This window comes from Zophobas morio, unplaced genomic scaffold (genome assembly GCF_036711695.1).
Source record: "Zophobas morio isolate AGI-343-1 ecotype UQ-CSIRO unplaced genomic scaffold, CSIRO_AGI_Zmor_V1 ptg000020l, whole genome shotgun sequence".
Classification (NCBI taxonomy): domain Eukaryota; kingdom Metazoa; phylum Arthropoda; class Insecta; order Coleoptera; family Tenebrionidae; genus Zophobas; species Zophobas morio.
Window position 1 is genome coordinate 1,936,368 of NW_026972125.1, and position 24,193 is coordinate 1,960,560.

Below are 24,193 nucleotides of genomic sequence, written 5' to 3' on the forward strand. Positions count from 1 at the left end.
AAATTTTTCAATTTCTCGACCCTTCAATTTTTTGATTTTTCAATTTATGACGTTTCTAAATTTTTCAATGTTTCGATTTTTCAGCGTTTCAATTTTCGAATCTTCAATTTTGCGATTTCTCAACTTTTAGATTTTTCAGTTTTTCAAGCTTTTGATGTCTCAATTCTTCAACATTTTAATCTGGAGTTTTCATTTTCTGGATTTTTCAATTTTTCCATCTTTTAAGTTTTCAGTTTTTCGATTTTTATTTAAATATAAATATTAAAAAGTAAAATAGTCACACATCCAGATATAAAAAAAAATGTATATACAACTATTTTATTTTTCAGTGTTTTCGATAATTTAGTTTTGGAATTATTCATTTTTTTTATTTTTTAATTGTTCGATTTTTAAATTTGTCACTTTCTCGATTTTCAGTTTTTCGATTACTCAATTTTTCGATTCTTCAAAAAATGTCTTGATTTTTTCATTTTTCCATTTTTAAATCTTCCGAAGTTTCAGTTGTAAAATTTTTCAGTCTCTCGACCCATAATTAGTTTTTCAATTTTCGAATCTTCAATTGTTTGATATTTCGACTTAGTTCTAGATTTCTCAGTTCTACAAGTTTTCGAAATCTGAATTTTTCGACTTTTCAAATTGGGAACTTTTTCTTATCTGGATTTTTCAATTTTCCCATCTTTTAATTTTTAAATTTTTGGGTTTTCCAATTTTTCGGTTTGTAAAATTTTTGATTTTTCGAATTCCCCATTTTCCAATTTTTCGACTTTTCGATTTTTACAATTTTTTCTCGATTATCCGATTTCACTGGTTATCTGCTTTAAAAATATTTCGCGCTTCCCCTGCTGGATTTTTTGGGCTACATTTCAGAGGCGAGGGAAGTTCTGTCGAAATAACCTTAGAACAATTTTTTTGCCTATCACAGTAGAATCTAATAAAATAAAATAAAAGTTAGCCCCGCCCACGCCACCCGTACTCTTTTGTGGCGTAAAAGCTAAGGAAATATTGTAATAGGATCCATCCGGTGAACTGCTACTTCCATGTTTCTGGACGCTTCGTACCTTTGGATTTTTCATTTTTCTTTTTCTAAAATTTTTGATTTTTCTATTTTCCGATTTTTCAATTTTTTCGACTTTTCGATTTTTCAGTTTCTGGATTAATCGGTTTTTGTGATTTTTCGATTACTCGATTTTTCGACGTCTTGACTTTTCCATTTATTTATATTCCCTTGTTTTGATTTGTCGACTTCTCGATTTTTCGGTTTTTCGATTTTTATTTAAACATTAAAAATTAAAATAATTTTGAACTTGGGGTTTACGAATACGTGTTGAATTTTTATCATACGCATCGAGATTAAAAAAAAATGCACATGTAACTATTCGATTTTTCAGGGTTTTTGGATACTTCGGTTCCGGAATTTTTCAATTTTTTTATTTTTTAAATATTCGATATTTCAATTTGTCACTTTTTCGATTTTCAGTTTTTCGAATACTCAATTTTTTGATATTTTTGTGTTAGATTTTTCAATTTTTCGATTCTTCAAATTCTCAATTTTTTTGTTTCTTCATTTTTCCATTTTTCAATTGTCTGAAGATTCAGTCTTAAGATTTTTCAAATTCTCAACCCTTCAATTTTTCGATTTTTCAATTTACGACGTTTCTAAATTTTCGATCTTCCTTTTTCTCAATTTCTTTATTAATAAGTTTTTGATTTTCCCATTTCTCCATTCCTCGATTTTTCAATGTTTCGATTTTTCAGTTTTTCAATTTTCGAATCTTCAATTTTAAGATTTTTCCGTCTTTTAAATTTCCAGATTTTCAGTTTTTCGATTTTTATTTAAATATTAAAAAGTAAAATAGTCTCACATCGAGATTTAAAAAAAATGTACATACAACTATTTTATTTTTCAGTGTTTTCGATTATTCATTTTTTTTATTTTTTAATTGTTCGATTTTTCAATTTGTCACTTTCTCGATTTTCAGTTTTTCGTTATTTTTGTATTGGGATTTTTCAATTTTTCGATTCTACAAAAAATGTCTTGATTTTTTCATTTTTCCATTTTTAAATCTTCTGAAGTTTCAGTTGTAAGATTTTTCAGTCTCTCGACCCTTAATTAGTTTTTCAATTTTCGAATCTTCAATTTTTTGATTTTTCGACTTCTAGATTTCTCAGTTCTACAAATTTTCGGAATCTGAATTTTTCGACTTTTCAATCTGGGAACTCTTTGTGTTTTTCCATCTTTTAATTTTTAAATTTTTGCGTTTTCCAATTTTTTGCTTTGTAAAATTTTTGATTTTCCGAATTTCGGATTTTACAATTGTTTGATTTCTCAAGTCCTCGATTTATCGATATTTCGATCTTTTTTTTCGATTCTCCCATTTCACGATATTTTTAATTTTTAGTTTTTAGGAAAAAAATTTTCCCATTGGTTATCAGCTTTAACTATATTTCGCGCTTCCCCTGCTGGATTTGTTGGGCTACATTTCAGAGGCGAGGGAAGTTCTGTCGAAATAACCTTTGAGCAATTTTTTGGGCCATCACAGTAGAATCTAATAAAATAAAGTAAAAGTTAGCCTCGCCCACCCACCCCTACTCTTTTGTGGCGTGTAAGCTAAGGAAATATTGTAATAGGGTCCATCCGGTGAATCGCTACTTCCATGTTTCTGGACGCTGCGTGCCTTTAAGTATTCAAATTTTAAGATTTCTAAAATTTTTGATTTTTCTATTTTCCGATTTTTCAGTTTTTCGACTTTTCGAATTTTCAGTATCTGGGTTAATCGATTTTTGTGACTTTTCGATTTCTCGATTTTTCGACGTCTTCGTTTTTCCTTTTATTTATATTCCCATGTTTCGATTTCGGGACTTCTCGATTTTTCAGGTTTTCGATTTTTATTCAAATATGTATTAAAAATTAAAATAATTTTGAATTTTAGGTTCATGAATAGGTGTTGAATTTTATCCTACGGATCGAGATTAAAAAAAAAATGCACATGTAACTATTCGATTTTTCAGGGTTTTTGGATGCTTTAGTTTCGGAATTTTTCAATTTTTTTATTTTTTAAATATTCGATATTTCAATTTGTCACTTTTTCGATTTTCAGTTTTTCGATTACTCAATTTTTTGATATTTTTGTGTTGAGATTTTTCAATTTTTCGAGTCTTCAAATTCTCAATTTTTCGATTTTTCAATTTATGACGTTTCTAAATTTTCGATCTTTCTTTTTCTCAACTTCTCTATTAATAAGTTTTTGATTTTCCCATTTCTCCATTTCTCGATTTTTCAATGTTTCGATTTTTCAGTTTTTCAATTTTCGAATCTTCAATGTTTCGATTTTTCCATCTTTTAAATTTTCAGTTTTTCAGTTTTTCGATTTTTATTTAAATATTAAAAAGTAAAATGGTCACACATCGAGATTTAAAAAAAATTGTACATACAATTATTTTATTTTTCAGTGTTTTCGATAATTTAGTTTTGGAATTATTCATTTTTTTTATTTTTAATTGTTCGATTTTTCAATTTGTTACTTTCTCGATTTTCATTTTTTCGTTATTTTTGTACTGGGATTTTTCGATTTTTCGATTCTACAAAAAATTTCTTGATTTTTTCATTTTTCCATTTTTAAATCTTCCGAAGTTTCAGTTTTAAGATTTTTCAGTCTCTCGACCCTTAATTAGTTTTTCAATTTTCGAATCTTCAATTTCTTTATTTTTCGCCTTCTAGATTTCTCAGTCCTACAAGTTTTCGAAATCTGTTTTCGACTTTTCAATTTGGGAACTTTTTGTAATCTGGATTTTTCAATTTTTCCATCTTTTAATTATTTAATTTTTGGGTTTTCCAATTTGTCGATTTGTAAAATTTTTGATTTTTCGAATTCCCGATTTTTCAATTTTTCGACTTTTCTATTCTTACATTTTTTTTATTTCTCAAGTTCTCGATCTATCGGTACCTATTTCGATTTTTTTTTCGATTGTCCGATTTCACGAAATTTTTATTTTTGAGTTTTTAGATTTTACGAAAAGAATTTTTTCCCATTCCTTATCAACTTTAACTATATCAACCTATTTCACGCATCCTCTGCTGGATTTGTTGGGCTACATTTCAGAGGCGAGAGAAATTCTGCAGAAATAATCTTTGAGCAATTTTTTTGTGTTTTTTCGTCATCTTTTACTTCCCGAGCGTAAGCAAAGGAAGTATTGTAATCGAGTCCGTCGGCCGACTCTCTACTTTTACGTTTTCTCGATCTTTCATGACCCCTAGAAGACGAAGAAATAGGTCTCCCATTTCCGTCTGTCTGTCCGTCTGTCCGTCTGTCCGTCTGTCCGTCTGTCCGTCTGTCCGTCTGTCCGTCCGTCTGTCCGTCTGTCCGTCTGTCCGTCTGTCCGTCTGTCCGTCTGTCCGTCTGTTGTCACGGATTTTTATTAGACAGATAATCTCCGAAAGTACTCGACCGATTGTTGTGAAATTTTGTACTTATATTAAGAATATCATGTAGATGGTAAAACGCTAACCAAAATTTGTCTAATCATCCCCACCACTAATGCGATGACGTCACTTCAAAATTGTACATAGTAAATGGGTTTTCAATTGTATAAAATAACATAGTCCTACACATGTAGTTTACAACTCCGAATCGACTTTTCACCCGAAACGTCCAGATTTTTGGAAAAAAAATCAAAATTATAAAACAACATTTTGAAATTTAATTTTTAATCTGCTAACCAGAATGCTTTGAAATGTTGCAGATGTTTTAAGGCTATGAAGAGCATCATAAATCTTTAGTCAAAAAATATTTGCTTACCCCCTCCAAAAACTTGATGACGTCAGCTCAAAAGTTTGTGGAATAAATCATATCTAAAATGTACAAAATATGATGAGTCTGTACTTGTGATCTATCACTCCATTAATATTTTTTGGATTTGCATATACAGGGTGACTCAAAAAAATTAATGAATGCGTAAATATATTTTATTGATTTAATCAGGAACTACAAAACCGAATGCTCTGAAATCTTGCAGATGTTTTAAGGTCATAAAGAGCATAATAAATGTTTAGTCAAAATATATTTGCTTATCCCCTCCAAAAACTTGATGACGTCAGCTCGAAAGTTTGCCGAATAAATCATATCTAAAATGTACAAAATATGATGAGCCTGTACTTGTCATTTATCACTCCATTCATATTTTTTGGATTTGCATATACAGAGTGACTCAAAAAAATTAATGAATGCGTAAATTTATTTTATTGATTTAATCAGGAACTACAAAACCGAATGCTTTGAAATCTTGCAGATGTTTTAAGGTTATAAAGAGCATAATAAATTTTTAGTCAAAATATATTTGGTTATCTTCTACAAAAAACTGATGACGTCAGCTCAAAAGTTTTCCGAATAAATCATATCTAAAATGTACAAAATATGATGAGTCTGTACTTGTGATTTATCATTCCATTCATATTTTTGGATTTGCATATGCAGGGTGACTCAAAAAAATTAATGAAGGCGTGAATTTATTTTATCGATTTAATCAGGAATTACAAAACCGAATGCTTTGAAATCTTGGGAATATTTTAAAGTTATTATAAGCATGGTAAACTTTTGTTCAAAATGTATTTGTTCATCCCTCCTAAAAAAACTGATGACGTCACCCTTAAATTTTGCTGAATAAATCCTATCTAAAATGCAAAAAATATGATGAGTTTGTACTTGTGATTTATCATTCCATTCATATTTTTTAGATTTTCTTAAGAGGTGGTTCAAAAAAATTAATGAAGTCAATTTATTTTATTGATTAAATTAAAGGCAACACTTATTATTAGTATTACACCCCAACCAACCCAATTTGGTAGACACAAAATTTGTTAAAGGAAAAACTCGGTTGAAACATAAGGGTAGCACGCTTATTTACATCGACTTTAACATTACAGACCTGCATTTGTTTTATGCGTTCACTTGATTCCGCGAATGTGAAATAGACATGTTTATAATCAACCAATTGTGAATTTCACCGTCAAGAATTAAAATAAAACCCAATGTTTTATATAATAAGCGGAAGTCGAAGCAATAAAACCGACGGTCGTTTTGTTTACAGTTTCTGTGTTTGGCTCTCACGTATGCTGTTACGCCTGTCATCTTAAATTAAGAATGTTTATACATACACGATTTTCAGTTGCCTTTGATACGTAGGTATACGTGAGTAAATTGTTTCGTTATTTTATTGATTATTACAAATCAATATTCAAACGACCCAATTAATTTTCCCGAAAATTTGAGAATATAATAATTTTATTCTTAGTATTACACTACATCTATCCCAACTGATATACGTGTCCTTGCAAAAATGTTGATGACGTCATCGCAATTTTTTTTTAAATTCCCACTACAAAAATGTAATGAGAAAAAAAACACAATAGGCATGCAGTCGTCAAGTTTCCGACAGCGAGGGAAGTACTGTCTAAACTCTTTAGACCAATTTTTTTTAGTTGTCTCATTTATATCGCAGTTTTCAAATTTAATATAGTAGAATCCAATCAAATAAAGTAAAAGTTAACCCCACCCACCCACCCCTCCTCTCTTGTGGCGTAAAAGCTAAAGAAATATTACAATGGCTTTCAATTTTTACACTAGGCATACAAATTTTCAGAAAAAAATCTGAATTGTCTAATCACATTTTATGAATTTATCTTGAATTTTTATTCTTGATGTTGATATTGTGACAACAAATTTAAATTATAGATATAATTATTTTTCGGATTTTCGATTTTTCGGCTTTTTGATTTCCTAGCTTTGAGATATTTCAGTTTTTTTATTCTTCAATTTTCAATAAAAAGTGGATTACTAATCTATTACTAAGTAAAAGTAAAAGTTTGTTCATCTTTTGTGGCATAAAATCTGAAGAGGTGTTGTAATAGGCATCTAAATTTTCAGAAAAAGATCCAAATTGTCTCACCACATTTACAATAATTACTAAATACGATTTAAATTTTATAAAACAACATGTTCTGTAGTTGTGGTTTACGAATCCGCCTTGATTTTATACAATTACTTTGTATACATTTTTGTACAATATTTTTCTCGAGTATCACGTGTGAATTTATCTGCGCTTTTGCGTTAAACTTGAGTTTTGCTCCCATCCTCGTCGATATTTTTATTTAACCACAATTTATTTGAATGTTTCACTTTAGGGAAGTCCTGCCTGAAAAACGTTGTAAGAATTTTTGCTTTCATTATGTCCTTGAGTAATTCCAAATTTCTAGCATATAGATCTAAAAGAGAAGATATCTTGAAGATATGTAAAGTCATATCAACAAGAAGGACGTCAGAATAGACAATAAAGTAATTATCTTCCAATAAATATAGGCATACCGCAAGAATCAATTGTAGGCCCCTTGTTGTTTCCTTCAAATATATCATATCGCCATATCGGTAGCATTTTTAATCTCATGATCTCACGATATTCATAATTCTATTTGTTCAGAAGTTTACCAGTAATAGGGCCCATTTGGCGAACGGCTAATTTCGGGTTTTCTCCAGTCTGGAAATTCTAAAAAAGAAAGTGTTCCCATAAATCCGCCGTTATTTCGGTCCAGACCCTCTAAATCGGGAACCGAATATTTCTCCCGTGTTTACAAGTCTCCTTTGTTTGAAAATTAGAAACGATCCTCCTCTTTATTACCTAAACAGTGATTCACCTTTGTTTTGACGCTCCTTAATTTTTATATATCCCATTCTCACCTACTCCTGACGCAATTTGGATCTTTTTTCGGCGCCCATAACGACCCCCGATAAAAAGTTATTAAGCTCTAAAACCGTTCGTCAGATCTTAATCTCCACGCCACTCCTGGCGTACGTCGAGAGCAAGCCCGCGCTCAATCTTCCGTTACTCGCCGCGACCTCCATCACAAATGAGCCATCCGAGCCATCTCGTAAATTCAAATTTATATTTTTACCGAGTTATTTTAGCGAGTCTAACTGTCGTCAGCTCCAGGACCGTGAAATGTTTTGCATTGCACCACTCCCAAGACCATCTGATTTACGGCCAACCCGTAATTCAGCACCATCTTCGCAAAAATTCCCAAATAGCCTGTTTACTTGGACTGCAATTTTATAAGACGGGTTTTATAAATGTGATAGGCGCGATTTATGGCAGCACCGGTGCTTCTAGGCTGCCTCGATAAATAAGGTTCTTGTACAGGTGAAGAAAATTCGGGGACGGAAATAGCTGGCGGTCTTTCGGGAAACGGCTTGGCGCCGACGATTATTAGATGGCGATTATGTACACAGACCTGGGACGGTTATAAGTTTACGACGCAATAAAGTCATCTTCGAGATTAGTTTATGGTTTTTCGGGGAAGAAAAGCGTCTGATTCTGAAGTGGGAAGATGGTTATGTCATCGAGTTTCTCGACCAAGAGATAATGCAGCTCCGAACAAGTCAGGTCAGAGTAGTGGTGCAAATTCTTTTTTTTAACATTGTAACAAGGAAACGACTTCGAAACAGCCGGTTACAAATCAATACAGCTGGGTGTCAACTTCGCCGCTAAATAACTTAAAACTTATTTATAAGTTGCGTTCGTTATTCTGCATATAAATAGTTCCAGATGAGTGCTAACGACGGGTCGAAATCGAATAAACTACGGGATAATATTTAAGTTATTGAGCGGTGGACGTTGGCGGAAAGTCACATTCGATTGGAACGAGGTGTAAAATATTGTACCATTTAGAAGAAATCGAATTTTCGTGTAAAATGGAGGAGCGGTTGTAATTGTGTAATACTGCATACGAAATTAGATTGAAATTAATGTTTGTGTTTATTTGCCAGGATTTGAAGGGACACGCTTTTTGCGTCAGTTTTCTTGTTCAATTACTTTTGTGTGTTGAGAAAATTTCGCCGGAATATTTCAGGAGCGGTATTTTCAGAATAGTAACATTCTTGTGTATGTTTGGGAAGTGGGTTCGTTTTCGTGTATTTGGCGGGTAAAATTAGCATGGGGAAATTTGGTAGAATGAAAAAGGTACTTGTAAAAAATTCTAACACTCCTGTACTTTTGGTTTATGAATCTGCCCTTAATAACGTTATATAGTAACATATGAGAAGAACGTTAATTTGAGTATGTACTAATGACGCCACGGTCGCGAGTTTGATCTTCTCATTAACTGCTTTTTTTCTTACACTGTGACTGGGATTTCGTCTATTTTTTGATCTACAACTTTAAAATTTCGCAAAGTCAAATTTCATAGCAAAGTTGGTTTCAGATTTCGCTCATTTCTAATATTTATGATCTGAAAATTTTGTACTTTTCCAGGTCATAAATATGTCAGGAATATTGTGATTATGGTAAAACTCTAACAAAAATTTACTTATCATCCCCACTAAGAATTTGATGACGTCACTTCAAAATTTTGCGTAGTAAATGTTATTTATCGAAACCGTAAATTCGAAACTTTCAGTCGTTTGTTTTTTTCAATTTTCGATTTTTTTATTTTTTCTAAGTTTACACTTTTGCAATATTTTTCGATTTTTGAATTTTACGATTTTGCAAACTATCGCATTTTAGATTTTTCAATTCTTCAATTTTTCGAGTTTCTCTTTTAGTATTTTAAATTTCTCGATTTTTCAATTTTACAATTTTACAATTCTTTGATTTTAAATTTTTTGATTTTTGATTCTAAAGTTCCCAATTTTAATTTTTCAATTCGTCAAAAAAGAACAAATTTATATAAACTGAAGTTTTGAAAAATTGCAAAATTAAATCGAAAATCTGCATTTAGAAGATTTGCAAATTAAAAATCAAAATAATGAAAAATTGGGAAATGGAATTGTTGAAAAATTGCAAATTCGAAAAACTTTCAGTGCTTTATTTTTTCAATTTTCGATTTTTTTATTTTTTCTGATTTTACACTTTTGCAATGTTTTTCAATTTTTCAATTTTATGATTTTGCAAATTATCGGCTTTTAGATTTATCAATTTTTCATTTTTTCGAGTTTCTCATTTAGTATTTTCAATTTCCTGATTTTTTCATTTTACAATTTTACAATTTTTTGATTTTTCAATTCTTCGATTTTAAATTTTTTGATTTTTGATTCTAAATTTTTTGATTTTTGATTCTAAAGTTCCCGCTTTTAATTTTTCAATTTGTCAAAACAAAGAACAAATTTATTTAAACTGAAATTTTGAAAAATTGCAAAATTAAATCGAAAAACTGCATTTAGAAGATTTGCAAATTAAAAATCAAAATAATGAAAAATCGGAAAATGGAACTGTGGAAAAATTGTAAATTCGAAAAACTTTCAGTGCTTTGTTTTTTCAATTTTCGATTTTTTTACGTTTTCTGATTTTCCACTTTTGCAATGTTTTTCAATTTTTCAATTTTACGATTTTGCAAATTATCGGCTTTTAGATTTATCAATTTTTCATTTTTTCGAGTTTCTCTTTTAGTATTTTCAATTTCTCGATTTTTTCATTTTACAATTTTTTGATTTTTCAATTTTTCGATTTTAAATTTTTTGATTTTTGATTTTAAAGTTCCCGTTTTTAATTATTCAATTTGTCAAAAAAAAGAACAAATTTATGTAAACTGAAATTTTGAAAAAATGCAAAATTAAATCGAAAAACTGCATTTAGAAGATTACAAATTAAAAAACAAAATAAGGAAAAATCAGAAAATAGAATTGTTGAAAAATTGTAAAGTCGAAAAACTGAAGAATCTCTCAATTTATTGATTGATAGATTTTTCAATTTTCAATTTTTCAGTTCTTTGATTTTTTCAATGTTGCAATATTTTTCGATTTTTCAATGTTACGATTTTGCAAATTATTGCCTTTTGATTTTTCAATTTTTCCAGTGTCCAGTTTAAAACTGCAAAATATAAATTGAAATAATGAAAAATCGAAAAATGGAATTCTCAAAAAACCGTAAATTCCAAAAACTGGAGAATCTCGCAATTTATCGAGTGACAGATTTTTCAAATTTTAATTTTCCAGTGCCTTAATTTTTTCATTTTTCGATTTTTTTGTTTTTCCTAATGTTACAATGTTGCAATATTTTCCGATTTTTCAATTTTACGATTTTTCAAATTATTGGCTCTTGATTTTTCAATTTTTTGAGTTTCCATTTTAGTAATTTTCAATTTTTCGATTTTTTAATTTGTAGTTTTGCAATTTTCTGATTTTTCAGTTTTTCGATTTTCAATCTTTGGATTTTTATGTCCGAAAGTTCTCATTTTCAATTTTTCAGTTTTTCAAAACAAAGAACAAATTTATTCAAACCTAAATGTTGAAAAACCGAAAAATTTAAAATTGAAAAATCGAAAAACTGATTAATTTTAAGTTAAAAATTTAACGAATTACAAAATAAAAATCGAAATAATGAAAGATTGAAGTGTTGAAAAACCTTAACTTCTAAAAAACTGAGAATCTCGCATTTATCGTTTGATAGATTTTTCAATTTTTGATTTTTCAATTTTCGATTTTTATATTTTTTCCAATGTTACAATTTTGCAATATTTTTCCATTTTTCAATTTTATGATTTTGCAAATTATCGACTTTTTTGAGTTCACATTTTGGTAATTTTCAAATTTTTCGATTTTTAAATTTGCAGTTTTGCAATTTTTTTATTTTTCAGTTCCTCGATTTTCAATTTTTCGATTTTTGTTTTCGAAAGTTCTCGTTTTTAATTTTTCAATTTTCCAAAACAGAACAAATTTATTCAAACCGAAATGTTAAAAAATTGAAAAATTGGAAAATTAAAAACGGAAAAATCGAATAGTTGAGAATTTTAAAAGTTGATCGAAAAACTGAAAAATTTATACTTGAAAAATTGAAAAACAGAATAATTTTAATTTGAAAATTCAAAAAATTGCAATAGCAAAATTGAAACAATGAAAAATCGAAAAATGGAAGTGTTACATTCGAAAACATGAGGAATCTCGGATTTATCGATAGATTTTCTATTTTTCAATCCTTTGGTTTTTCATTTTTCGATTTTTTTATTTTTCCCAACTTTACAATTTTGAAATCTTCTTCGATTTTTCAGTTTTACGATTTTCCAAATTATCAACTTTTCTTTTTTTAATTTTTCAATTTTTGGAATTTTTATTTGGAGGTTTTGCAATTTTTTGATTTTTCATTTCTTCGATTTAAAATTTTTTTTGTCTTTCATTTTTATATTTTCCAAAACAAAGAACAAATTTATTCAAACTGAAATTTTGAAAAATCGAATAGTTGAATATTTTAAATTGAAAATTGCAAAATAAAAATTGGAAAAATGAAAAATCGAAAAATGGTATTGTTGAAAAATCGTAAATTCAAAAAACTGGAGAATCTCGCAATTTATCGATTGATAGATTTTTCAGTTTTCAATTTTTCACCTTTTCGAGTTTCCATTTTACTAATTTTTAATTTTTCAGTTCGTCGGTTTTCAATTTTTCTATTTTAATTTTCTAGAGTTCTCGTTTTTAATTTCTCAATTTTTCAAAAATTCAAAATTTATTCAATCTGAAGTTTTGAAAAATTGAAAAATTAAAAAATCGAAAAATTGCATTTAGACTTTTCAAAGAAAAACGAAATTATTGTAATGTTTTATAGTAACATTAGTGGGGAACTGAGAATGGATCAGTTCATAAGATCGTGTATCAATAGCCCGACTGTCGCAGGTTCAATTTCCTCATTGGCTATTTTTTTCTTATACTGTGACTGGTATTATTTATATTTTTTAACTTATGGCTTTAAAATTTCACAAAATCAAATTTTTATTATAGGAGGTTTGACCCCTTTCTTATCGTATTATAGAACACGTATACTCACCGGAATAGGAAGTCGAGTTGCAGCTACGAGCTCGGTGTCGGTGTCGGTGTCGGTGTCGGGAATCTCGCATTTATCGATTGATGTATTTTTCAATTTTCAATTTTTGAGTCCTTTGATTTTTTCATTTTTCGATTTTTTTATTTTTTAATGCTACAATTTCGCAATATTTTTCAAGTTTTCAATTTTACGATTTTGCAAATTATCAGCTTTGATTTTTCAATTTTTTGATTTTTTAGTTCTTCGATTTTCAATTTTTCGATTTTTATTTTCGAAAGTTCTCGTTTTTATTTTTTCAATCTTTCACAACGAACAACAAATTTATTCAAACTGAAATTTTGAAAAGTTGAAAAATTGGAAAATTAAAAATTGAAAAATCGAATAGTTGAAAATTTTAAAACTTGATCGAAAAACTGAAGAATTTAAAATTGAAAAATCGAAGAACTGCAAAATAAAAATCGAAAAATTGAAAAATCGGAAAATGAAATTGTTGAAAAATCGTAAATTGGAAAAACTGGGGAATATCGCAATTTATGGAATGATAGATTTTTCAATTTTCAATATTTTGGTCCTTTGATTTTTCCATTTTTGGATTTTTTTTTCTAAATTTACAATTTTGCAATATTTTTTGATTGCGCAATTTTACGATTTTGCAAATAATCGGCTTTTAGATTTTTCAACTTTTCGAGTTTCTATTTTAGAAATTTTCTAGTTTTTAATTTTTTGATTTTTTGACAGCGTTTTTAGAAGGCTCATTTTCAATGTTTATAACTTGGAAGTTTTCTACTTCCCGAGCTAAGTTGAGGAAGTATTGTAATAGGGTTCATCCGGCTAACGACTAGTTTCACGTTTTCTCGACGTTTCATGGCCCCTAGACTAGGAACAATTGGTCTCTCATTTCCGTCCGTCTGTCTGTTGTCAAGTACCAAAACTACGATCATATAACTACTGATATCATCCATTCAAAATTTTACATGATAAATGGTACTAAAATTTTATAAAATAACATATTTCTGTACTTGTGGTTTATGAATGTGCCATGTTTTTTATTTCCTAAGCATCCGGATTTTCTAAAAAAATCCAAATTTTACAGAAGTTGGTTAGAGTGTTGTGCTGATAATAACGCTAAGATAGCGGTTTCAAACCCCTCATGGACCACTTTGTTTTCTTCAGTTAAGGTGTGCAATTACGTAAAACAGACATCGAGCACGGAAATAACGGGACGGAAGGAGCGACTAAAATATCTCTATTAAAAGCACTAAATTTTCCATTTCTTCGCACTTCGCACTGCTAATCATAATTTAATGATATCAAAGTAGAGTGAAATGAGTTTCCGCGTTAGATAAAGCGCCATTTGAACTGTCCTCTTTAAACGGACAAAAAAAACGAACCTAGAAACGACTACCGCTTATGCATAAAACTATAATCAACAAAAATAGTTTCTTATTTTAAAGCAAAATTTTAACAAAAAAAAAATTTAATAGAAATGGGCATTTTTTTAATATCAATCGTAATAAAACTAATACTTCTTTCACTTAAAGTCGTAATGAGTGTTGAAAACCCTGCATATTTTTATATTTTTTATATGCGCATATTTCAGCAGCATTTTGTACATATAAACCCGGACTCTGAACATCATTGCTTTATGTCCTCTAATAGTTAGGTTCAATTTAATTAACCTTTCCTATGAGTATGGCGACTCTCTGCTACGCTTTTCCATCTTTTGAGCTAAGTTTTCAGATATCAAAATCCGCTTGCTTATTATTTACGTAATTGTTGTTATTAATAATAATCTAATATTTTCCATCAGCTCAACGAACTGTTGACTTTACAATTATTTTAAGCCCAAACTACGCACTGCGATAGTCAACGACGCAAATAAGCCCGATAAGGCAAAATAAAAATCGAAGAGATAAGTTTCGAGTGTTTGGGTTGTAGCACTAATCGCACATTAGTTCAAATTTGATTTACCCAATTACATACCAAGACGCCTCTTGAAGGTAAAAAGAATCCTCGAAATTAATGATCGCTTATCTGGTGACTTTTAAACTGTCTACGATAAAAGTCTCAACTCGAGTGGCCAACTAATCGCCTGACAACTCCTAATTCCAGAATAATCCCAGCGATTTGGGCCCGATCCAACAACAAATTCAGCGTCATCTCTTAAACCAAACCAGACAAACCGTTACGACCTTTATTTCGTCAAAAATATAAAAACTTATATCTACAGTACAGTACTTAGCTTTTATAGCCTTATTATCACAAATCTCACCTATCACTAATACAATAAAACCGAAAATAGTAGGGTCAACACCGATTTAACACGTCTCGGAGCTTACAGAGCCCGTTTTTGTTGGCTTCGTAGAAAGCCATGCCTTCGGCTCTCTTGATCCAGCGCGACAGCTTCGGGAACCGCTTCTCGTCTATGGGTACCACCACATCTAGGGACGTAATCGACGGGATTAGACTCAAATCGGCAATGGTTAGTTCGTCCCCGGCTATCCAGGGGTTGTTCTCGTCGAAGAAATGTTCAACGACTTCGTAGATCTCCGCGATTGTGTTGTAGTTGTCGTCGTACTGGATCGGGTTCTAAAATTTCGAGTTAGTACTGTTTCCGAGGTGAGTGGAAAGTCGTACCAGGATCGTTTTGGCGAAGAACGAGATGACCCCCGAGTCGAAACGTAGCCTCTGGTCGATGATGGACCGCCTGCGGTTGTCCCTCGGGTACAGGGAGTCATCCTGGCCGTACTTCCCCACAAGAAACGCTATGATCGCATGGCTGTCCCAAATGACGTAACCGCTGTCCTCCAAAGTCGGGATCGAGTTTTGGTTCCACTGTAACAGAAATAGTTTGTTTTCGTATAACAATAGCTTCTAGGGGCTATTTAAAGACAATGGTTCATTCATTGTTGTGGAGGAACGACCTGGACAAGCGCCATTGCGTGTCAGAGATAAATCGTCCGACAAATGTGTACAAATCGCGTTGACGTACCTTCTGGTCGGTGGGTACTTCTTTCACTTCAAGGGTCAGTTGTAGTACCTTCGCTGTCAACACCACCGCTCGTGCAGAAGGACAGATTTCGCTCATGTACAACTTCGGTCTCATTTCGGACTGGTTGGTTATAAACAAAGCGAGTGTTTATGTCAGTGTTCGAAAAACGTACTGAGAGCAAGACACGTTATCGCAGTCTGCGACCCGTTGCTAGATAGCACTGACTCTTATCGCGGTGCAGTACGAACTCGGTACTATCGGTGTAAATCGCATAGTTGTTAGAAATTGGATCGGCGACAAAAATTGACGCTTGCAAATGATCCAGTCTTCGGAATTAATAAGTGGAAAAATAAATCCGGCTACGCTACATAAACACGAGATACATTTATTCTATTTTTACGAAGATTTGTTTACGGATTTGTACGCATCCATCATCGCCGAGAGAGCTCGAGCATTATCAGGATTGTTTTCTTTTTGTCTTTCGACAGTGTGACAATAAAATATGCAGATTCATCTCTTATCGGCTGGCTGGCGCTTCTGCGAAGCCACGTGACACCGTTTCTTTGTCTTAGTTGCAACATTGCATGCAGATGGGGAGTGATGCTTGAAAGAAATCAAGCTAAATAAATAACAGATCTGCCCTGAATAGTTTCACTGTAGGTGGTCTAATCTGAATTCCTCGCAAGTTTCGTTTTTCGGTTTGATTTTTAAGATCGATAGTGGGCTAAATCCCTGGCGAAATGATCCACTCGACAGATTATGAAATTCAGCTGTGTTCTAATTAGAAACTAGATTTCCTCGTGGACTATTTATATGTTACGAAAAATTTTACTTTAACCTAAAAATAAACACAGGCTTCCATGTCGGATTTATTACACACCCTGGTGGAGTTAAAGATTTGGATTTATGGTCGATATGACTTCGAATGAAACTGTCTTCTAAAAATAAACAGCTAGACTAAATGTCCCATTTTTTGTCGCACTGGTGATGGCGCCGATCGACGGGTAAAATTGATTGCCGGTTTTTATTTTCAGCTTTTAAAAAATTATCACAATTTTTCCTTAATTGCCATTTTGGTGCAATTAGTTATTGTTAAAGCTGAAATTACGTCGACATGTTTTTTTTGATTCTACACCTTGTTTGAACATTTGCTTAAAAAACGGGTAGAAAATATTACCGCACGATATTCTCTAAATTTTAATTATTATGGTCTTGATTTTTTAATTATGTAATAAGAACCTTGAACGTGATTAGTTTTTGTTATCTCATTATCTTATTTTAATCATGCAGATAAGGGGGAGATATTTTTTCCATTATCAAATTATGTTTCCTCTATATATGGTGATACTGTTATTTGAATACAAAATATTAGTACGTTACGTAAACTGCTTCACCTTCATTCCTCGTCACTAAAGCGACAAGAAAGGGAGGTCAGTAAGACCAGCATCTGCATTGAACACTCTATTTTTCCACATTTTGAGTTGGTCTTCTTTCCTACCCACTGTATTTTTGATACAATTTTTATAATTAATTTTGGAAATTAATTATAAAATTAATCAATATCGTGGGGTTTATAAAATAACATACTGCTGTATTTGTGGTTCATGAATCCGTCTTGTTTTTGCAATTTTACACTTTATGGCTACTTTCATGTTTTCTGGACGCTTCATGCCCGTAGAAAATGAAAAAGAAAACGTAACTTTGTTGTCATTTTAATTCAAACATAACAAGTTGATTACTGATGGTTATCATATTAGAATCCAATAAAATAAAGTAAAAATTAGCCCCGCCCACCCACCCTTCCTCTCTTGTGGCGATTTTTGTTTCCCGAGCGTAAAATATAAGGAAATATTGTGATAAGGACCACCCATTGAATGGCTACTTTTATGTTTTCTCGATCCTTCATGTCCTTAGAGTATGAAAAAGTAGATCTCCGTTTTCGTTTGTCTCTCGTTTGTTGTCAGTGTCGATTTTTATTAAACAGAGGACCTCCGAAACTACGAGACTGATTGTTGTAAAATTGTATAGATATTTTAGGGATATCGTGAAGATGATAGAGCGCTAAGCAAAATTTGTCTAAAAATCCCCACCAACAATTTGATGACGTCAACTCAAAATTCTCCATAGTAAATGCTGCTTAAATTTTATAAAATAAGATATTCCTGTACTTGTGACTCATGAATCCGTCATGATTTTACAATTAAATATCCCATTTTTTGTAATTTTGTTGTAATTTTTTCCACCCTCCCCCCCCCCTTCTCTCTAATAAGTGATTTTTTTAATTCAAAAATATCAAGTGAGTTCTAATAGCCATCATGTTAAAATCCAATAAAATAAAGTAAAAATTAAGTTCTTTTTTGGCGACCTTTTTCTCCCTGAGCGTAAAAGATAAGGAAATATTGTAATAGGGCCCACCCGGTGAATGGCTACTTCCATGTTTTCTCTACCTTTCATACCCCAAGAGTATGAAACAGTAGGTCTCCGTTTTCGTTTGTCTCTCTATCGTCTACCGTCTGTCGTCTGTGTCGATTTTTATTAACAGAGGACCTCCGAAACTACGAGACTGATTGTTGTCAAATTGTATAGATATTTTAGGAATATCGTGAAGATGATAGAGCGCTAACCAAAATTTGTCTAAAAATCCCCACCAACAATTTGATGACGTCAACTCAAAATTCTCCATAGTAAATGCTGCTTAAATTTTATAAAATAAGATATTCCTGTACTTGTGACTCATGAATCCGTCATGATTTTACAATTAAATATCCCACTTTTTGTAATTTTGTTGTAATTTTTTCCACCCTCCCCCCCCCCTTCTTTTTAATAAGTGATTTTTTTAATTCAAAAATATCAAGTGAGTACTAATAGCCATCATATTAAAATTCAATAAAATAAATTAAAATTAAATTCTTTTTTGGCGACCTTTTTCTCCCTGAGCGTAAAAGATAAGGAAATATTGTAATAGGAGCCACCCGGTGAATGGCTACTTCCATGTTTTCTCTACCTTTCATACCCCAAGAGTATGAAACAGTAGGTCTCCGTTTTCGTTTGTCTCTCTATCGTCTACCGTCTGTCGTCTGTGTCGATTTTTATTAAACAGACGACTTCCGAAACTACGAGACTGATTGTTGTAAAATTGTATGGATATTTTAGGAATATCGTGAATATGATAGAGCGCGAACCAAAATTTGTCTAAAAATCTCCACCAACAATTTGATGACGTCAACTCAAAATTCTCCATAGTAAATGCTGCTTAAATTTTATAAAATAAGATATTCCTGTACTTGTAACTCATGAATCCGTCACGATTTTACAATTAAATATTCCATTTTTTGTAATTTTGTTGTAATTTTTTCCACCCTCCCCCCCCCCTTCTCTCTAATAAGTGATTTTTTTAATTCAAAAATATCAAGTGAGTTCTAATAGCCATCATGTTAAAATTCAATAAAATAAAGTAATAAAAATTAAGTTCTTTTTTGGCGACCTTTTTCTCCCTGAGCGTAAAAGATAAGGAAATTTAATATTGTAATAGGGGCCACCCGGTGAATGGCTACTTCCATGTTTTCTCTACCTTTCATACCCCAAGAGTATGAAACAGTAGGTCTTCGTTTTCGTTTGTCTCTCTATCGTCTACCGTCTGTCGTCTGTGTCGATTTTTATTAAACAGAGGACCTCCGAAACTACGAGACTGATTGTTGTAAAATTGTATAGATATTTTAGGAATATCGTGAAGATGATAGAGCGCTAACCAAAATTTGTCTAAAAATCCCCACCAACAATTAGATGACGTCAACTCAAAATTCTCCATAGTAAATGCTGCTTAAATTTTATAAAATAAGATATTCCTGTACTTGTGACTCATGAATCCGTCATGATTTTACAATTAAATATCCCATTTTTTGTAATTTTGTTGTAATTTTTTCCACCCTCCCCCCCCCATTCTTTTTAATAAGTGATTTTTTTAATTCAAAAATATCAAGTGAGTACTAGTAGCCATCATATTAAAATTCAATAAAATAAATTAAAATTAAATTCTTTTTTGGCGACCTTTTTCTCCCTGAGCGTAAAAGATAAGGAAATATTGTAATAGGAGCCACCCGGTGAATGGCTACTTCCATGTTTTCTCTACCTTTCATACCCCAAGAGTATGAAACAGTAGGTCTCCGTTTTCGTTTGTCTCTCTATCGTCTACCGTCTGTGGTCTGTGTCGATTTTTATTAAACAGAGGACCTCCGAAACTACGAGACTGATTGTTGTAAAATTGTATAGATATTTTAGGAATATCGTGAAGATGATAGAGCGCTAACCAAAATTTGTCTAAAAATCTCCACCAACAATTTGATGACGTCAACTCAAAATTCTCCATAGTAAATGCTGCTTAAATTTTATAAAATAAGATATTCCTGTACTTGTGACTCATGAATCCGTCATGATTTTACAATTAAATATCCCATTTTTTGTAATTTTGTTGTAATTTTTTCCACCCTCCCCCCCCCCCTTCTTTTTAATAAGTGATTTTTTAAATTCAAAAATATCAAGTGAGTACTAATAGCCATCATGTTAAAATTCAATAAAATAAAGTAAAAATTAAATTCTTTTTTGGCGACCTTTTTCTCCCTGAGCGTAAAAGATAAGGAAATATTGTAATAGGAGCCACCCGGTGAATGGCTACTTTCATGTTTTCTCTACATTTCATGCCCATAGAGTATGAAACAGTAGGTCTCCGGTTTTCGTTTGTCTCTGTATCGTCCACCGTCTGTCGACTGTGTCGATTTTTATTAAACTCAGGGCCGCCGAAACTACGAGACTGATTGTTGTCAAATTTTACACGTATTTTAGGAATGTTGTGAAGATGATAAAGCGCTAACCAAAATTTGTCCAAAGGTCCCCACGAACAATTTAAACACGTCGCCTCAAAATTCTCCGTAGTGAATGCTATTTAAATTTTATAAAATAACTCACTCCTCTACTTGTGATTCATGAATCCGTCGTGATTTTACATTTTACATTTGACAATTTAACTTTAAACCTGCAAAATCGTATGATGACTCGCTAATCAAAATATCGCATTTTTTTGTAATTTTGTTCTCATTTTTTTTTGTTCCACCCCCCTACTTTTTAATAAGTGATTTTTTTTATTTCAAAAATAATAAATATCCACCATATTAGAATCCAATAAAATAAAGTAAAAATTAACCCCACCCACCCACCCTTCGTCTTTTGTGGCAATTTTTACTTCCCGAGCGTAAAAGTTTAGGAACGATTATAATGGGGCCACCCGGTGAATGGCTACTTTAATGTTTCCCGACCCTTCATGCCCCTAAAATATGAAAGAATAGGTCTGCCTTTTTTGTTTGTCTCACTATTCTCTATCGTCTGTCATTTGTGTTGATATAGTTGGTAAAATGGTATCCCAAATTTGCCTAATCGTCCCCGGCAACAATTTGATGACGTCACCTCAAAATTTTCAATAGTAAATGCTACTTAAATTTTATAAAATAATACATTCCTGTACTGGTGGTTCATGAATCTTCTTGATTTTACAATTTAACTTTGAAATCTTGCAAGCGTAAGGCGGTTGTCGTAAACATGGCAAATCGCTAATCAAAATGTTTTGTTTATTCTTTCCATAAACTTGATAACGGTGTGTCAAAATTTTGTTGGATATTATTTTTACTCACTTTTTCCGTTTTTCTAGTGGCATTTTTTGGTCGTGTTTTTACAAAGTTAAAATTAGCCCCGCCCACCCACCCCTCCTTTCTTGTGGCTGTTTTTACTTCCAGAACGTAAGATCTAAGGAACTATTGCAATAGGGTCCACCTGGTGAATGGCTACTTTCGTATTTTGTAGTGCCTTGATGTCTCTAGAGTATGAAAAAATAAGTTCCCCGTTTTCATTTGTCCCTCTGTCATCTGGTATTAGACAGATAACTTCCGAAACTACTGTATCGATTGTTATCAAATTTTAGATGTATGTTATTATAGGCTATAGGTATGTATACAATATAAAATATATTACCCTTCATGCCCCTAGAGTATGAAAAAGTAGGTCTCCCGTTTTCGTTGATCTCTCTGTCGTCGACCGTCTGTCGTCTGTCTCGATTTTTATTAAATAGCGGACCTGCGAAACTACTAGACTGATTGTTGTCAAATTTTATACGTATTTTAGAAATATCGTAAAGATAATAAACCGCTGAACAAAATTTGTCTAAACGTCCCCACCAACAATTTGATGGCGTCACCTCAATATTTTTCATGGTAAATGTTACTTAAATTTTATAAAATAACAAACTCCTGTACTTGTGATTCATGAATCCGTCGTGATTTTACAATTTTACATTTTCCTATTTAACTTTGAAGCTGCAAAATCCTGTGCTGATCATCCCCACCTTCAATCTATTGACATCACTAAGAACGTATGTATGTAGGATATACTTAGTGGCAGAAAAAAATCGTTTCATCTTAATTAATAATGTGGGAAAAATAATTTTCTCGGTAAATAAACATTGTTTAAGTGCTTGTTTTTAATTTAACCTGTACATACAAGTGCATATCTTTGTATTCTGTGATATATTTGTTTGTTTAGGTATTTGGAACAATTTCACTCCTCGTTATTTAATTTGTTCCTGGCATTGCTAGCACTTTGTTAAAATACGAATTCTTCTTGGAATTTTTTTTGTGGCTCGAAACTATAAATAAAACTCGATTTAATAAAACTCCGTCAGATTGTTATTTACTTGCAACCAACTGAACATGTAATAAAAAAGAGAGCCATAATCTGTCTGTTTCTCTTACAATACACAGGTTTGCGCCAACAGGTGTGTTTTTTGATTACACAGATGTAAATTTAGAAATTCAATCTAACTAATTTCCACGAGAATGGCGTCTTTAACACAAATTAATTAAACTCGTAGCTTGAAATATTGTGTAAAGGGAACTAACTCCAAAAACAATTTTAATTTCCGTCTTCCACTTTGTTAACGTTTCCACAAAAGATGGAAACTGTTGCGAAACTTCCAGTTTTCTCTTTTCCAGTTATTTGTTTTTACTACCGGAGTGTAAGTTGAGGAAGTGTTGTACTCGACTCCATTGTCTGCTTTTATGTTTTCTAGACGTTTTATGACGCCTAGAATACGAGAAGATAGGTCTCTTGTTTCAGATAATCTTATAAACTATCGGAGCGATAGTTATCAAATTTAAAAGAAAAAAAATCAAAAACTTAAAGATTAAAAACTGGGACACGAAAAACCGTAAAATTGAAATCTAGGAAAAGTCCAATTGTCTAAAGGTTGAAAAATCGAAAAATATTAAACCGAGAAAATAAAATTCGAAAAACTGAAAAATCGAAAAGCTAAAAATTGAGAACCGAAAAATAGCAAAATTGAAATCAAGGAAAAATTAAAATAATTAAAAATTTGAACATCGAAAAAGAGTTCAAAAATCGGAAACAATCGAACAATGAAAATTTAAAAATCGAAAAATGGCAACAATAAAACATCAAAAAGTTAAAAAATTCGAGAAATTGGAAAACTTGAAAATTAAGAATTGGGACACGAAAAATCGCAAAATTGAGAAATCGAAAAATCGCAACAATGAAACATAAAAAAATTTCAGAATTCGAGAAACATTGAAAACAAAAAAATTGAAAAACTTGAATATTAAAAACTGAAAGACGAAAAATCGCAAAATTTGAAAACAACAGTTATTAAAAAATTGAAAAATCGAAAATATTAAATCGAAAAAATAAAATTCGAAAAATTGAAAAATCAAGAATTACTAATATTTGAGAAACAAAAAATGGGAATTTTAAATATTTAAAAATTGAAACATTACAAATCGAAAAATTAAAAATCGAGAGATTAAAAATCGAAAAATTGAAAATAGCCAAGAATTGAAACTTCTACAAACTAAAAATTCGAAAAATGTGAATTCGAGAAAGTAAAAATCCAAAAATAATTAAAAATCGGAAAAATTTAAAAATAGCAAAAATACAACAATGAAGCTTCTAGAAGTTTAATAATTGGAATTTGAGAAATCTAAAACGGAAAAATTGAAAAATTGAAAACCGAAAAACTAAAAAGTTGAGAAACCAAAAACAGCATAATTGAAAACAACGAAAAATTAAAAATTGGAAAATCGAAAAATTGCAACAACAAAACTTGGAAAATTTTAAAAACTGGAGAAATTGAGAACACAAAAATTGAAAAACCTTGCTTGAAAATTAAAAATTGGGACACGAAAAATCGCAAAATTGAGAAATCGAAAAATTGCAATAATGAAACAAAAAAATTAACAATTCGACAAATATAGAAAATAGAAAAAATTAAAAAACTTGAATAATTGAGAGCTGAAAAATCGCAAAATTGAAAACAACGAAAAGTTAAATTATTTCAAAATTGAAAAATCG

At 31.2% G+C, this 24,193-nt stretch overlaps 1 protein-coding gene across 1 annotated transcript; it reads right to left on the reverse strand.

The window, feature by feature from the left end:
* Positions 1–14,975: 14,975 nt before the first annotated feature.
* LOC135131507 (glutathione S-transferase 1-like) lies at positions 14,976–16,040 on the reverse strand. The gene is made up of 3 exons (XM_064059284.1): positions 15,788–16,040; positions 15,433–15,630; positions 14,976–15,384 (listed from the first exon to the last, which is right to left on the reverse strand). Exons 1-3 carry the CDS (start codon positions 15,899–15,901, stop codon positions 15,103–15,105), a joined length of 594 nt encoding a protein of 197 aa, XP_063915354.1. The 5' UTR covers positions 15,902–16,040; the 3' UTR covers positions 14,976–15,102.
* Positions 16,041–24,193: the final 8,153 nt, after the last annotated feature.

What these genes read in the sequence shown, in the direction of transcription:
- LOC135131507 (XM_064059284.1), bottom strand. Translation starts at nt 15,901, where the DNA reads ATGAGACCGAAGTTGTACATGAGCGAAATCTGTCCTTCTGCACGAGCG. An exon ending in AAGTACCCACCGACCAGAAG is followed by an intron (nt 15,631 to 15,787) that starts GTACGTCAACGC and finishes TTTCTGTTACAG; the next exon opens with TGGAACCAAAACTCGATCCC. An exon ending in TCTTCGCCAAAACGATCCTG is followed by an intron (nt 15,385 to 15,432) that starts GTACGACTTTCC and finishes TCGAAATTTTAG; the next exon opens with AACCCGATCCAGTACGACGA.